This window comes from Monodon monoceros, unplaced genomic scaffold (assembly GCF_005190385.1).
Source record: "Monodon monoceros isolate NGI ecotype Baffin Bay Population unplaced genomic scaffold, NGI_Narwhal_1 Super_Scaffold_3, whole genome shotgun sequence".
In the NCBI taxonomy this organism is placed as follows: Eukaryota; Metazoa; Chordata; class Mammalia; order Artiodactyla; family Monodontidae; genus Monodon; species Monodon monoceros.
In genome coordinates this window covers 12,815,443-12,831,431 of record NW_021703780.1, presented here as the reverse complement: position 1 = coordinate 12,831,431, position 15,989 = coordinate 12,815,443, and the positions used below count along the sequence as shown (strand labels likewise).

The 15,989-nt window shown below is 38.6% G+C and overlaps 1 protein-coding gene across 3 annotated transcripts in view; it reads left to right on the top strand.

Annotated features, from left to right (window-relative positions):
* The window catches only part of DTNBP1 (dystrobrevin binding protein 1), a 180,056-nt gene that overhangs the window by 112,654 nt on the left and 51,413 nt on the right, over window positions 1-15,989 (top strand). For all 3 annotated transcript variants that reach the window (XM_029242951.1, XM_029242952.1, XM_029242950.1), the window contains one exon: window positions 679-701. In XM_029242951.1, coding sequence (XP_029098784.1) covers window positions 679-701 — 23 coding nt within the window. The remainder of the gene's footprint in view (window positions 1-678; window positions 702-15,989) is intronic.

Sequence of the window (15,989 nt, the reverse complement as noted above, 5' to 3'; positions counted from 1 at the left end):
GAGAAAGCTCATGCGCAGCAACGAAGACCCAACACAGCCATAAATGAATGAATGAATGAATAAATAGATTTATTTAAAAAAATGTTTTGTTATATGATTGTTCATCTATCTTCCCTGGCTTTACACTTCCCCAGGAAACTTTGTGTTTCAGCATCGCTAATTGACACTGACAAAATTACAAACCAGAGGATTTCCTGGAGGCCTGGCCCTTTTGTGTCAGGATGATCTATGGACTTCAGTCCTTTGATATATGCTCTCCCCTTTCATTTAACAGGGAAAACACTGCTCCTATTCTGGATGATTTTTAATTAAAGATTTAAAAAATCTGTGGTTTATCAGTGGAGGGAAAATTGTTAAGTGCTTTTATAAACTGATTCTTACATATACTAGATGTTTCCTAGCTGGCATTAAAATGCTGTATGTCTTCTTATAAGTATTTCAGTGTTTTAATAGTTTAAATTTTGGTAGAACTTTTTTGAGCCATTAATAGGGTAATAGCAGAAAAACTGAAAATAGTAGCTTTAGGCTAATTGTACTGGTAATTTCACTGAAGTATAATTGACATGTGAGCATCTAGAAATACCACTCTGGACATTTGAAGTACTTAAAATTTTATAATCTAAGAGCAGTTTCCATTGGGAATAGATTAACAAATTTGTATCTTTTTTTTTCCTACAGGAAGGAACTTGAAACCTTCAAAGGTAATTTTGTGTTTAATTCTTCACTTTAAAGTAGATGAGAGTTAATTGATGTCAGATGTTCTCTCCTGTTGATGATGAAAGAATGCATTCCTTTTTCTTTAAATCAGACAATTTACATCAGAAAAGTTTGCTTAATACTGTTTTCATAAATTTTATTTAATCACAGGTGGTTTTGATATTCTTTTTTAGCTGTAACACATGTACCAAGTGAGTTTCTGCTAATGACATTATAAGTAGTATGTTAGGAGACACAGCGCTAACTTTGAGGTTGTTGAGAATCATAGTGTTTTGGGTTTTTTTTTAAACATTTATTTATTTATTATCTGGCTGTGCGGGGCCAGGTCTTAGTTGTGGCACACAGGATCTTGTGGACTCGAGTGCTGTGCACACACAGCAGTATGTGGACTCTTAGTTGTGGCACGTGGGATCTAGTTCCCTGACCAGGGATTGAACCCTGGCCCCCTGCATTGGGAGCGCGGAGTCTTAGCCACGGGACCACCAGGGAAGTCCCAGAGAATCATAATTTAAAAAGATTCTGGTTTCTGTTGTGCTGAGCCTGGGCCACACGTAGAGGCTGTGGTGATAAAGGCAGAGAGGTGGCCCTGCAGTTGACCCAGAGTCACATGAACCTCCTGCGAGGTTTTCAGTGCTGGGTCATGCTCTGCCACCATCTTGTAACTTTGGATACATCTCTTTATCTTTTTCAGCCTTAGTTTCTCAATCTGTAAAATTACAAGCTTTGATGAACTATATTCTGAGATACTAAAAGTGCCCAGCATTGCTTTTTAATTTTAGGGAACTGTTGCAGGTGGGCACTGAAGAATAATTCTTGGTCACGTTGACCCTTACTGGTTATGGGGAAACACTTGTGAAAAATAGGGAAAACCACAAACTTTCCAACAGCCGAAAGCCCTTCCAGTTTGCCACTTTTCAATTACTCATTAGCAATTGAGTAGTGAAATTTTTCTCAGAGAATTTCAGTAACCAAGAAGACTTTGAATTATTGCTTATTATGTTTCATATATAAGCTAGTATTGACTTTTAGAGTTACTGGTTAAAGATTTTCCATATATTATTTACAGTTGAATTGTTCACGTGTATGATTTATTTGGATGTGTTAGAGAAAATAAGTAACCCGCAAGGTAAAAGGTATAAAGGCTTATTCCTACTATGACTATAATCAGACAGACTTGTTTTGGCTGAGTTTCTATTTGACTGAGTAGTTATAGTAAATGATTAAGTTCATGGCCAGTTTGTTGAGGGCCATGTTCAATGATAATGTGATGTATTATCATGGCTACATCATTATTCTTAATCAATTTGTGAACCACAACTCATGTACATTATTTTTCCTCACTGGTTTAAAATAAGATTTGAAACCCTCATAAAATATTATTGTCCCTCTCCTTCTTTTCTTTTAGTCTGCTAGCATCTTATGTTAGGAGAAGAAAAAAAGCAACTTAATATTAAAAGACAGGCAGGAACACAGATTATGCAAAATGTCAACTTTGCTTGCATCTCACAGAAAAAAGAGGAGACCAGCAGTTTGCAAAAGGTTAGATAGTGTTACATATTACCTGATAGAATAATTCAATTTATGCTGAAATATCTTGTTTACACACACATCCCTAATTATGCACAATATTTAACAGCACATCCAACCCACCCACAGGCCAATTAAAGCTCTCAAATTTGAACAGACCCTAAACTGATTATTGTATCATATCTAGTGTTTTAAAGAACTAATATTCATTGAAAATTTTTTCCTCTTGAGTGTTATTTTTTGATTTTATTTTTTTATACAGCAGGTTCTTATTAGTCATCCATTTTATACACATCAGTGTATACATGTCAATCCCAATTGCCCAATTCATCACACCACCACCCCCACTCCCCCGTGGCTTTCCCCCTTGGTGTCCATACGTTTGCTCTCTACATCTGTGTCTCAATTTCTACCCTGCAAACCGGTTCATCTGTACCATTTTTATACGTTCCACATATATGTGTTAATATGCGATACTTGTTTTTCTCTGTCCAACGTACTTCACTCTGTATGACAGTCTCTGGGTCCACCCACGTCTCTACAAATGACCCAGTTTTGTTCCTTTTTATGGCTGAGTAATATTCCATTGTATATATGTACCACATCTTCTTTATCCATTCGTCTGTCGATGGACATTTAGGTTGCTTACATGACCTGGCAATTGTAAATATTCCTGCAATGAACATTGGGGTGCATGTCTCTTTTTGAATTATGGTTTTCTCAGGGTATATGCCCAGTAGTGGGATTGCTGGATCATATGGTAATTCTACTTTTAGTTTTTTAAGGAACCTCCATACTGTTCTTCATAGTGGCTGTATCAATTTACATTCCCACCAACAGTGCAAGAGGGTTCCCTTTTCTCCACACCCTCTCCAGCATTTGTTGTTTGTAGATTTTCTGATGATGCCCATTCTAACTGGTGTGAGGTGATACCTCACTGTGGTTTGATTTGCATTTCTCTAATTATGAGTGATGTTGAGCAACTTTTCATGTGCTTCTTGGCCATCTGTATGTCTTCTTTGGAGAAATGTCTATTTAGGTCTTCTGCCCATTTTTGGATTGGGTTGTTTGTTTTTTTAATATTGAGCTGCATGAGTTGTTTATATATTTTGGAGATTAATCCTTTGTTGATTCGTTTGCAAATATTTTCTCCCATTCTGAGGGTTGTCTTTTTGTCTTGTTTATGGTTTCCTTTGCTGTGCAAAAGCTTTGAAGTTTCATTAGGTCCCATCTGTTTATTTTTGTTTTTATTTCCATTACTCTAGGAGGTGGGTCAAAAAAGATCTTGCTGTGATTTATGTCAAAGAGTGTTCTTCCTATGTTTTCCTCTAAGAGTTTTATAGTGTCCGGTATTATATTTAGGTCTCTAATCCATTTTGAGTTTATTTTTATGTATGGTGTTAGGCAGTGTTCTAATTTCATTCTTTTACATGTAGCTGTCCAGTTTTCCCAGCATCACTTATTGAGGAGACTGTCTTTTCTCCATTGTATATCTTTGTCTCCTTTGTCATAGATTAGTTGACCGTAGGTGTGTGGGTTTATCTCTGGGCTTTCTGTCTTGTTCCATTAATCTATATTTCTGTTTTTGTGCCCATACTATATTGCCTTGATTACTGTAAGTTTGTAGTATAGTCTGAAGTCAGGGCGTCTGATTCCTCCAGCTCCGTTTTTTTCCCTCAAGACTGCTTTGGCTATTCGGGGTCTTTTATGTCTCTATAAAAATTTTAAGATGGTTTTGTTCTCGTTCCGTTAAAAATGCCATAGGGGTTTCCCTGGTGGCGCAGTGGTTAAGAATCCACCTGCCAGTGCAGGGGACATGGGTTCGAGCCCTGGTCCAGGAAGATGCCACGTGCCGCGGAGCAACTAAACCTGTGCACCACGACTACTGAGCCTGTGCTCTAGAGCCCACGAGCCACAACTACTAAAGCCCGCACGCCTAGAGCCCATGCTCTGCAACAAGAGAAGCCACCGCAGTGAGAAGCCCGCGCACCGCAACCAGAGGAAGCCTGTGTACCGCAACGAAGACCCAGTGCAGCCAAAATAAATAAATTAATTAATTTTTTTAAATGCCATTGGTAGTTTGATAGGGATTGCATTGAATCTGTAGATTGCTTTGGGTAGTATAGTCATGTTCCAAATATTGATTCTTCCAATCCAAGAACATGGTCTATCTCTCCACCTTTTGGTATCATCTTTAATTTCTTTCATCATTGTCTTATAGTTTTCTGCATACAGGTCTTTTATTCTTTTTATTCTTTGCATATAGGTATTTTATTCTTTTTGTTGCAGTGGTAAATGGGAGTGTTTCCTTAATTTCTCTTTCAGGTGTTTCATCATTAGTGTATAGGAATGCAAGAGATTTCTGTGCATTAATTTTGTATCCTGCAACTTCACCAAATTCATTGATTACCTCTAGTAGTTTTCTGGTGGCATCTTTAGGATTCTCTATGTATAGTATCATGTCATCTGCAAACAGTGTCAGTTTTACTTCTTTTCCAATTTGTATTCCTTTTATTTCGTTTTCTTCTCTGATTGCCATGGCTAGGACTTCCAAAACTATGTTGCATAATAGTAGTGAGAGTGGACATCCTTATCTTGTTCCTAATCTTAGAGGAAATGCTTTCACTTTCTCACCATTGAGAATGATGTTTGCTGTGGGTTTGTCATATATGGCCTTTATTATGTTGAGGTAGGTTCCCTCTGTGCCCACTTTCTGGAGACTTTTTATCATAAATGGGTGTTGAATTTGCTCAAAAGCTTTTTCTGCATCTATTGAGGTGATCATATTGTTTTTCTTCTTGAATTTGTTAATATTGGCGTATCACATTGATTGATTTGCGTATATTGAAGAATTCTTGCATCCCTGGGATAAATCCCACTTGATCATGGTGTATGATCCTTTTAATGTGTTGTTGGATTCTGTTTGCTAGTATTTTGTTGAGAATTTTTGCATCTATATTCATCAGTGATATTGGTCTGTAATTTTCTTTTTTTGTAGTATCTTTGTCTGGTTTTGGTATCAGGGTGATGGTGGCCTCATAGAATGAGTTTGGGAGTGTTCCTTCCTCTGCAATTTTTTGGAAGCATTTGAGAAAGATGGGTGTTAGCTCTTCTCTAAATGTTTGATAGAATTCACCTGTGAAGCCATCTGGTCCTGGACTGTTGTTTGTTGGAAGATTTTTTTTTTGTGGTACGCAGGCCTCTCACTGTTGTGGCCTCTCCCGTTGCGGAGCACAGGCTCCGGACGCGCAGGCTCAGCGGCCATGGCTTGCGGGTCCAGGTGCTCCGCAGCATGTGGGATCTTCCTGGACCGGGGCACAAACCCGCGTCCCCTGCATCGGCAGGCGGACTCTCACCCACTGCGCCACCAGGGAAGCCCTGTTGGAAGATTTTTAATCACACTTTCAATTTCATTACTTGTGATTGGTCTGTTCATATTTTCTGTTTCTTCCTGGTTCATTCTTGGAAGGTTATACCTTTCTAAGAATTTGTCCATTTCTTCCAGGTTGTCCACTTTATTGGCATAGAGTTGCTTGTAGTAGTCTCTTAGAATGCTTCGTATTTCTGTGGTGTCTGTTGTAACTTCTCCTTTTTCATTTCTAATTTTATTGATTTGAGGAGTTTATTGATTTTATCTTCTCAAAGAACCAGCTTTTAGTTTTATTGATCTTTGCTATTGTTCTGTTTCTATTTCATTTATTTCTGCTCTGATCTTGATGATTTCTTGCCTTCTGCTAACTGTGGGTTTTGTTTGTTCTTCTTTCTCTAGCCCCTTCAGGTGTAAGGTTAGATTGTTTATTTGAGATTTTTCTTGTTTCTTGAGGTAGGCTTGTATAGCAATAAACTTCCCTCTTAGAACGGCTTTTGCTGCCTCCCATAGGTTTTGGATCATCATGTTTTCATTGTCATTTGTCTCTAGGTATTTTTTGATTTCCTCTTTGATTTCTTCAGTGATCTCTTGGTTATTTAGTAATGTATTGTTTAGCCTTCATGTTTTTGTGTTTTTTTACGTTTTTTTCCATGTCATTGATTTCTAATCTCATAGTGTTGTGGTCAGAAAAGATGCTTGGTATGATTTCAATTTTCTTAAATTTACTAAGCCTTGATTTGTGACCCAAGATGTGATCTATCCTGGAGAATGTTCCATGTGCACTTGAGAAGAAAGTGTAATCTGTTTTTGGATGCAATGTCCTATAAATATCAATTAAATCTATCTGTTCTGTTATGTCATTTAAAGCTTGTGTTTCCTTATTAGTTTTCTCTTTGTATGATCTGTCCATTGGTGTAAGTAAGGTGTTAAAGTCCCCCACTGTTATTGTTTTACTGTCACTTTCCTGTTTTATAGCTGTTAGCAGTTGCCTTATGTATTGAGGTGCTCCTATGTTGGGTGCATATATATTTATAATTGTTTTATCTTCTTCTTGGATTGATCCCTTGATCATTATGTAGTGTCCTTCCTTGTCTCTTGTAACATTCTTTATTTTAAAGTCTGTTTTATCTGATATGAGTATTGCTACTCCAGCTTTCTTTTGATTTCCATTTGCATGGAATATCTTTTTCCATTCCCTAACTTTCAGTCTGTATGTGTCCCTATGTCTGCAGTCGGACTCTTGTAGACAGCATATTATATGGGTCTTGTTTTTGTATTCATTCAAGCCTGTGTCTTTTGGTTGGAGCATTTAATCCGTTCACGTTTAAGGTAATTATTGATATGTATGTTCCTATTACCATTTTCTTAATTGTTTTGGGTTTGTTTTTGTAGGTCCTTTTCTTCTCTTGTGTTTCCCACTTAGAGAAGTTCCTTTAGCATTTGTTGCAGAGCTGGTTTGGTGGTGCTGAATTCTCTTAGCTTTTGCTTGTCTGTAAAGCTTTTGATTTCTCCATCAAATATGAATGAGATCCTTGCCAGGTAGAGTAAGCTTGGTTGTAGATTCTTCCATTTCATCACTTTAAGTATATCATGCCACTCCCTTCTGGCTTGTAGTTTCTGCTGAGAAATCAGCTGTTAACCTTATGGGAGTTCCCTTGTATGTTATTTGTCGTTCTTCCCTTGCTGCTTTCAATACTTTTTCTTTGTCTTTAATTTTTGCCAATTTGATTACTATGTGTCTCGGCGTGTTTCTCCTTGTGTTTATCCTGTATGGGACTCTCTGCACTTCCTGGACTTGGGTGGCTATTTCCTTTCCCATGTTAGGGAAGTTTTCGACTATAGTCTCTTCAAATATTTTCTCTGGTCCTTTCACTCTCTCTTCTCCTTCTGGGACCCCTATAATGCGAATGTTGTTGCGTTTAATGTTGTCCCAGAGGTTTCTTAGGCTGTCTTCATTTCTTTTCATTCTTTTTTCTTTATTCTGTTCTGCAGCAGTGAATTCCACCATTCTGTCTTCCAGGTCACTTATCCGTTCTTCTGCCTCAGTTATTCTGCTGTTGATTCCTTCTAGTGTATTTTTCATTTCAGTTATTGTATTGTTCATCTCTGTTTGTTCTTTAATTCTTCTAGGTCTTTGTTAAACATTTCTTGCATCTTCTCGATCTTTGCCTCCATTCTTTTTCCGAGGTCCTGAATCATCTTCACTATCATTATTCTGAATTCTTTTTCTGGAAGGTTGCCTATCTCTACTTCATTTAGTTGTTTTTCTGGGGTTTTATCTTGTTCCTTCATCTGGTACATAGCCCTCTGCCTTTTCATCTTGCCTGTCTTTCTGTGAATGTGGTTTTTGTTCCACAGGCTGCAGGATTGTAGTTCTTCTTGCTTCTGGTGGATGAGGCTATCTAAGAGGCTTAAGCAAGTTTCCTGATCAGAGGGACTGGTGGTGGGTAGAGCTAGGTGTTGCTCTGGTGGGCAGCGCTTAGTAAATCTTTAATCTGCTTGTCTGCTGATGGGTGGGGCTGGGTTCCCTTCCTGTTGGTTGGTTGGCCTAAGGCGACCCAACACTGGAGCCTACCCGGGTTGTTTGGTGAGGCTAATGGCAGACTCAGGGAGGACTCACGCCAAGGAGTACCTCCCAGAACTTCCGCTGCCAGTGTCCTTGTCCTCACGGTGAGACACAGCCACCCCCTGCCTCTGCAGGAGACCCTCCAACACTAGCAGGTAGGTCTGGTTCAGTCTCCTATGGGGTCACTGCTCCTTCCCCTGGGTTCCGATGCGCATGCTACTTTGTGTGTGCCCTCCAAGAGTGAAGTCTCTGTTTCCCCCAGTCCTGTTGAAGTCCTGCAGTCAAATCCCGCTAGACTTCAAAGTCTGATTCTCTGGGAATTCCTCCTCCCGTTGTCAGACCTGCGGGTTGGGAAGCCTGACATGGGGCTCAGAACCTTTACTCCAGTGGGTGTACTTCTGTGGTATAAGTGTTCTCCAGTTTGTGAGTCACCCACCAAGCAGTTATGGGATTTGATTTTCTTGTGATTGCGCCGCTCCTACCATCTCACTGTGGCTTCTCCTTTGTCTTTGGATGTGGGGTATCTTTTTTGGTGAGTTCCAGTGTCTTCCTGTCCATGATTGTTCAGCAGTTAGTTGTGATTCTGGTGTTCTCGCGAGAGGGAGTGAGAGCACATCCTTCTACTCTGCCATCTTGAACCAAGCTCTGCCTTTTGAGTGTTTTGCTAATATTTCAAAAGCGTGAATAGCATCTAATAAGAAAAGGAGAAATATAACTGCTCTTCCAAGACATTAGTGGAGGAAAAAAATTCATTCAAACATATTATAACAATTGCTTATTTTTTGAACATTGCTTTTGCCTTTCTTTTTCCTTTATACGTTGCAGGAAAACAAAAGGTTTTACTTCCTCCAATTGTTTTATTCTACTTGTAGTTATATTTAGAAGATTCTTGCTAAGTTGGGGAAGAGCTAACTTTGGGGGACAAAAAGGGAAAATTAGTAACCCTCAAAGTTAGTAACGTAGAACAGTATGATCCACTGAGTTCTGGGTTCTTCCTTCTGTACTCCATTGAGGTTAATGAGTTAAGTTCACCTTGCACTTGTGAAATACTTAACAGCTCTCTACAGCATTATTGAAACTAATTGTTTATTTTTTGTTTTTTAAAATATTGGCAACAGGAAGGTTTTCTCTGTTCCCCCAAATACTGCATTCATTTAAACTCTTTAGTGATAGTCGCTTGAATATTATTACAATATAAAAAGGTGGGTAGGATCTTAAAAGTCTTAATTTTTTATTTTCAGCGGGGAAGGAAACCCATCATTGTAACTACATGTAGAGTAAGTAAGTTTTTCACAGTCCTTAAAGACATAGGAAATTGGCCACAAATAGATGTGTCTGTTATTTAGGGATTTTCATCATTTTTCCAGTTTAATTTTTAAAATAGATTGTCATTTCGTATATGAATCTTAATCACTCTTAAGTATAAGTCTAGAAATATCGTGGCACTGAAAAGAGTAGAGATGAGGACATCTAGGCTTGGTTACTGTTCTTATCTCCATAACATTCCCGACTTAACATGGCTTTAATATGCGAACTTGTTCTTTTTCTTTCACTTACGTGCCTTACCAAATTAACTGTCACTCTCCTTTTTCTCTGTAAAACACACTGACTGATACCACAGCGGGCTGAATGCTCGTGGCTGATAGGCTACTCGCCAGTACAACCAAATACTTTCATTTCTACCCAGAGTGAATTGTTTGTTCCCAAATTCATTTACCCTCGTTATTGTAATGTGCAGTGTTTTGGGTTTTTTTTAATTTTAGCTTTACTGGAGTATAGTTGATTTACAATATTGTGTTAGTTTCTGGGGTATAGCAAGATAATTCAGTTTTACGCATACATATTTTCATTCATTTTTAGATTCTTTTCTCATATAAGTTATCACAGAATATTGAGTAGAGTTCCCTGTGTTATACAGCAGGTCCTTGTTGGTCATCTGTCTTATGTATAGTAGTGTGTGTATGTTCATCCCAAGCTCCTGATTTATCCTCCCTCCCCACCCCTCCATGTTTCCCCTTTGGTAACCATAAGTTTGTTTTCAATATCTGTAAGTCTGTTTTGTAAATGAGTTCATTTGTATCATTTTTAAAATTAGATTCCACATATGAGTGACATCATATGATATTTGTCTTTTTCTGTCTGACTCACTTTACTTAGTATGATAATCTCTAGGTCCATCCATGTTGCTGCTAATGGCATTATTTCATTTTTTATGGCTGAGTAATATTCCACTGTATATATGCACCACATCATTTTTATCCATTCCTCTGTTGATGGACACTTAGGTTGCTTCCATGTCTTGGCTATTGTAAACAGTGCTGCAGTGAACATTGGGGTGCACGTATCTTTTCAGATTATGGTTTTCTCTGGGTATATGCCCAGGAGTGGGATTGCTGGATCGTATGGTAGTTCTATTTTTAGTTTTTTAGGCAACCTCCATACTGTTTTCCATAGTGGTTGTACCAATTTACATTCCCACCAAGAGTGTAGGAGGCGTTCCCTTTTCTCCACACCCTTAATATGCAGTTTAATTAAATATCAGATAAAATGATGAAACCTCATCATTAAGGAGAACTGTTTGTAAGAAAATTAAGTTGACTGCTTTGGAAGACTTAATATAGGTAAATAGCTTTTAAAAATTGCTACAAAATGTATAATTAGAAATTAGAAAAGACTTGGGGGAAAATAATAAATATTCTGAAAGGTTCTATGCACAGATTGCTTCACAGATCTTAAATTCCTGCTCTGATTTTAAAAATAGGCTGGAAATTTTACCCAGTGCAGTATAGGTGGCTTATACAAGGATTTTTTCAACAAGTTGACCTATACCCAAAGAATTCAGGGGAAAAAGTATGGTTATGTTTTAAATTAAAGTGGTTTTTAATGGATAGCTATATTAACTGCCTTTTGAAAAATTAAATGACCAACATGGGATCCAGTTGTATCATATAAGAGGACATCCAGTGTAATCTCCTCCTCAATACAACATTACCCAACCGTGTCAGAAATGTGACTGACAGTGTGAAAACATGCCAGGATTTAGGGGTTATCACTATCACAGTGGGTAGATCATCATGAGAGTATGTGGGGAAAGGCAGGTAAGACCAGCCTGATACAGTGTGATCACATTTAAGGCTTAGCTCTGGGAAGTGGAGCCAATGAAGGAGACAGGGCCAGAGTGGTCATTGGAACTGGAGGAAGACCAAGACAATTCAGTGACAGGAAGTCCAGAGAGGAGAAAGTTTAAACTAGAAGTGGTTATCAGTGCTATAAGTAATGCAAAAAAGTTGAGCAGAATGGGGATGAATAGACAACTGGTGACCTGACAGAGCTGTTTGTAAAGGGAGAATCCAGATTGTAAATCAGAAGTACACAAGAAATTAGGAAAGAGATGAAAAGGTCACTTGAGATAGAATCAGGATCAAGGTCAGGGGAGAAGGTGAAGTTGAAGATGTTAAGGAGTTGATTAAGATCTAGAGAAGACGGGAAAAAAGATCCAGATAGATTATCCTTGTAGAGGATCCAGGACATCTCTTTCTCTGAGACCTTAGAGGAGGAAAGGCTGGCAGGTAATACAGGAAGAAGAATCTGTGTACGGAGGTAGTCTGAATTTGCAAGGCTAGGCTCAGAAGTAGAAATATAAACCAAAACAAATATGCTTTGGTTAACACAAAGCTGGGAGTTAAAGAGCATATATGGTGGATCAGCAGATCGTGGTAATCTTGGGTGCTAATGAGATCATGATTAAAAGGATTGGCCATGGAATTCAGGCCAGAAAGGAGAGGCCTGATGAGACCAGCAAAATAAGCCAAATACAAGGTACTGGGCATGGCGTACGCCCTAAAGGAGAAAAACACTTTGGTTGTTGAGGCGGATCTTGTGGTCAAAGAAAGAATTTCAGTTTGAGATCTTTGAGGTAGAACAGTTCCCAGTGATAATCATGGCTAAATTTGTGTTAAAAAGAAGAAATAAAATTAACGAGATTGTCTGAATTGGAGAATTCTGAGACCATTAGGAGGCTCACTTGTTTGGATGACTTGGGTATGGATTATGTGTACTGTTGGCTTGGCAGCCGTAGCATGTCACAAATTTGGATGTAATAGATAGATGGTAAACTTGGGTAGAATGTGTTGGTTCAACTCAAAGAGTTAGCTTAACATGTAAGACAAAACTCTTCAGCTGCCATTTGGTAATATTTAGGTAATGGAGACTCAGGTTGGGTAAGACAGCTGTCCTCTGTCCTCAAGGAGCTAAAAGCACTGTGGCAAAGCTTATAGGATAGAAAGGCAAATATATAATTTTAATACAATGTAAAAAGTGTTAAAATAAAAATAAGCACACTAAGGCAGGAGTAATGAACTATTTAGAGAGAGGCACTTGAGTGCTGACCTGGCAGAAAAGGGTAATAAGGACATTCCAGGAAGAAGAATGAACAATTGCAAAAATGCAGAGATGTTTATTTTATTTCAAGAATACAGGTTAAGGGGGAGACCTTCAAGATGGTGGAGGAGTAAGACGTGGAGATCACCTGCCTCCCCACAAATACATCAAAAATATATCTACATGTGGAACAACTCATACAGGACACCTACTGAATGCTGGCAGAAGAACTCAGACTTCACAAAAGACAACAGAGGGTGACCTAACATGCAGAGGCTGGGCCAAATCCAAAGCTGAACCCTGGGAGCTGTGCGAACAAAGAAGAGAAAGGGAAATCTCTCCCAACAGCCTCAGGAGCAGCAGATTAAATCTCCACAATCAGCTTGATGTACCCTGCATCTGTGGAATACCCGAATAGTAAAGGAATCATCCCAAATTGAGGAGGTGGACTTTGGGAGCAACTGTAGACTTGGGTTTCCTTTCTGCATCTAATTTGTTTCTGGTTTTATGTTTATCTCAGTTTAGTATTTAGAGCTTATTATCATTGGTAGATTTGTTTATTGATTTGGTTGCTCTCTTCCTTTTTATATATATATATATATATATTTATTTATTTATTTATTTATTTATTTCCTTTATCTCTTTTTGTGATTGTGTATATGTATGCTTTGTGTGATTTTTGTCTGTGTAGGTTTGCTTTTCCCATTTGTCCTAAGGTTCTGTCTGTCTGGGGTTTTTTTGGTTTCTTTTTTTGGCTTTTTAGTAGAGTTTTTAGCGCTTGTTATCATTGGTGGACTTGTTTATTGGTTTGGTTGTTCTTTTTTTTTTTTATTACTTTTTAAAATTTTAATAATATATTTTTTAATAACTTTATTTTTTTTTTTTTTCTTATTTTATTTAATTTTTCTCCCTTTTCTTCTGAGCCGTGTGGCTGACAGGGTCTTAGTGCTCCGGCCAGGTGTCAGGCCTGAGCCTCTGAGGTGGGAGCGCCGAGTTCAGGACACTGGTCCACCAGAGACCTCCTGGCCCCATGTAATATCAATTAGCGAGAGCTCTCCCAGAGTTCTCCATCTCAATGCTAAGACCCAGATCCACTCAACGACCAGCAAGCTCCAATACTGGCCACCCCATGCCAAACAACTAGCAAGACAGGAACACAGCCCCACCCATTAACGGAGAGGCTGCCTAAAATCATAATAAGGTCACAGACACCCCAAAACACACCACCAGACGTGGACCTGCCCACCAGAAAGACAAGATCCAGCCTCATCCATCAGAACACAGCCACCAGTCCCCTCCACCAGGAAGCCTACACAACCCACTGAAACAGCCTTACCCACTGGGGGCAGACACCAAAAGCCATGGGAACTACAAACCTGCAGCCTGCGAAAAGGAGACCGCAAACACAGTAAGTTAAGCAAAATGAGAAGACAGAGAAACACACAGCAGATGAAGGAGCAAGGCAAAAACCCACCAGACCTAACAAATGAAGAGGAAATAGGCAGTCTGCCTGAAAAAGAATTCAGAGTAATGATAGTAAAGATGATCCAAAATCTTGGAAATAGAATGGAGAAAATACAAGAAACGTTTAACAAGGACCTAGAAGAACTAAAGAGCAAACAAACAATGCTGAACAACACAATTAATGAAATTAAAAATTCTCTAGAAGGAATCGATAGCAGAATAACTGAGGCAGAAGAATGGATAAGTGACCTGGAAGGTAAAATAGTGGAAATAACTACTGCAGAGCAGAATAAAGGAAAAAGAATGAAAAGAATTGAGGACCGTCTCAGAGACCTCTGGGGCAATATTAAATGCACCAACTTTCGAATTATAGGGGTCCCAGAAGAAGAAGAGAAATAGAAATGGAGTGAGAAAATATTTGAAGAGATTATAGTTGAAAACTTCCCTAATATGGGAAAGGAAATAGTCAATCAAGTCCAGGAAGCCCAGAGAGTCCCATACAGGATAAATCCAAGGAGAAACACACTAAGACACATATTAATCAAACTATCAAAAATTTAATACAAAGAAAAAATATTAAAAGAAGCAAGGGAAAAGCAACAAATAACATACAAGGGAATCCCCATAAGGTTAACAGCTGATCTTTCAGCAGGAACTCTGCAAGCCAGAAGGGTGTGGCAGGACATATTTAAAGTGATGAAAGGGAAAAACCTACAACCAAGATAACCGAGCCAAGGATCTCATTCAGATTCGATGGAGAAATTAAAACCTTTACAGACAAGCAAAAGTTAAGAGAATTCAGCACCACCAAACCAGCTTTACAACAAATGCTAAAGGAACTTCTCTAGCCAAGAAATACAAGAGGAGGAAAAGACCTATAAAAACAAACCCAAAACAATTAAGAAAATGGTAATAGGAACACACATATTGATAATTACCTTAAAAGTAAATGGATTAAATGCTCCAACCAAAAGACATAGAGTGGCTGAATGGATACAAAAACAAGACCTGTATATATGCTGTCTACAAGAGGCCCACTTCAGATGTAGGGACACATACAGACTGAAAGTGAGGGGATGGTAAAAGATATTCCATGCAAATGGAAATCAGAAGAAAGCTGGAGTAGCAATTCTCATATCAGACAAAACAGACTTTAAGACTATTACAAGACACAGAGAAAGACACTACATAATGATCAAGGGGTCAATCCAAGGAAAAGATTTAACAGTTGTAAATATTTATGCACCCAACACAGGAGCACCTCAATACATAAGGCAAATGCTAGCAGCCATAAAAGGGGAAATCGACAGTAACACAATCATAGTAGAGGACTTTAACACCCTACTTTCACCAATAGGCAGATCATCCAAAATGAAAATAAGTAAGGAAACACAAGCTTTAAATGATACATTAAACAAGATGGACTTAATTGATACTTATAGGACAGTCCATCCGAAAACAACAGAATACACTTTCTTCTCAAGTGCTCATGGGACATTCTCCAGGATAGATCATATCTGGGGGTCACAAATCAAGCCTTGCTAAATTTAAGAAAATTGAAATCATATCAAGTATCTTTTCCAACTACAACACTATGAGACTAGATATCAATTACAGGAAAAAATCTGTAAAGAAACACAAACACATGGAGGCTAAACAATACACTACTAAATAACCAAGAGACCACTGAAGAAATCAAAGAGGAAATAAAAAAATACCTAGAAACAGGGCTTCCCTGGTGGCACAGTGGTTGAGAGTCCACCTGCCGATGCAGGGGACACGGGTTTGTGCCCCGGTCCGGGAGGATCCCACATGTCGCAGAGCGGTTGGTCCCGTGAGCCATGGCCGCTGAGCCTGTGCGTCCGGAGCCTGTGCTCCACAACGGGAGAGGCCAAAACAGTGAGAGGCCTGCGTACCGCAAAAAAAAAAAAAAAAAAAAAAAAACCTATATAAAAAGAACAAAAT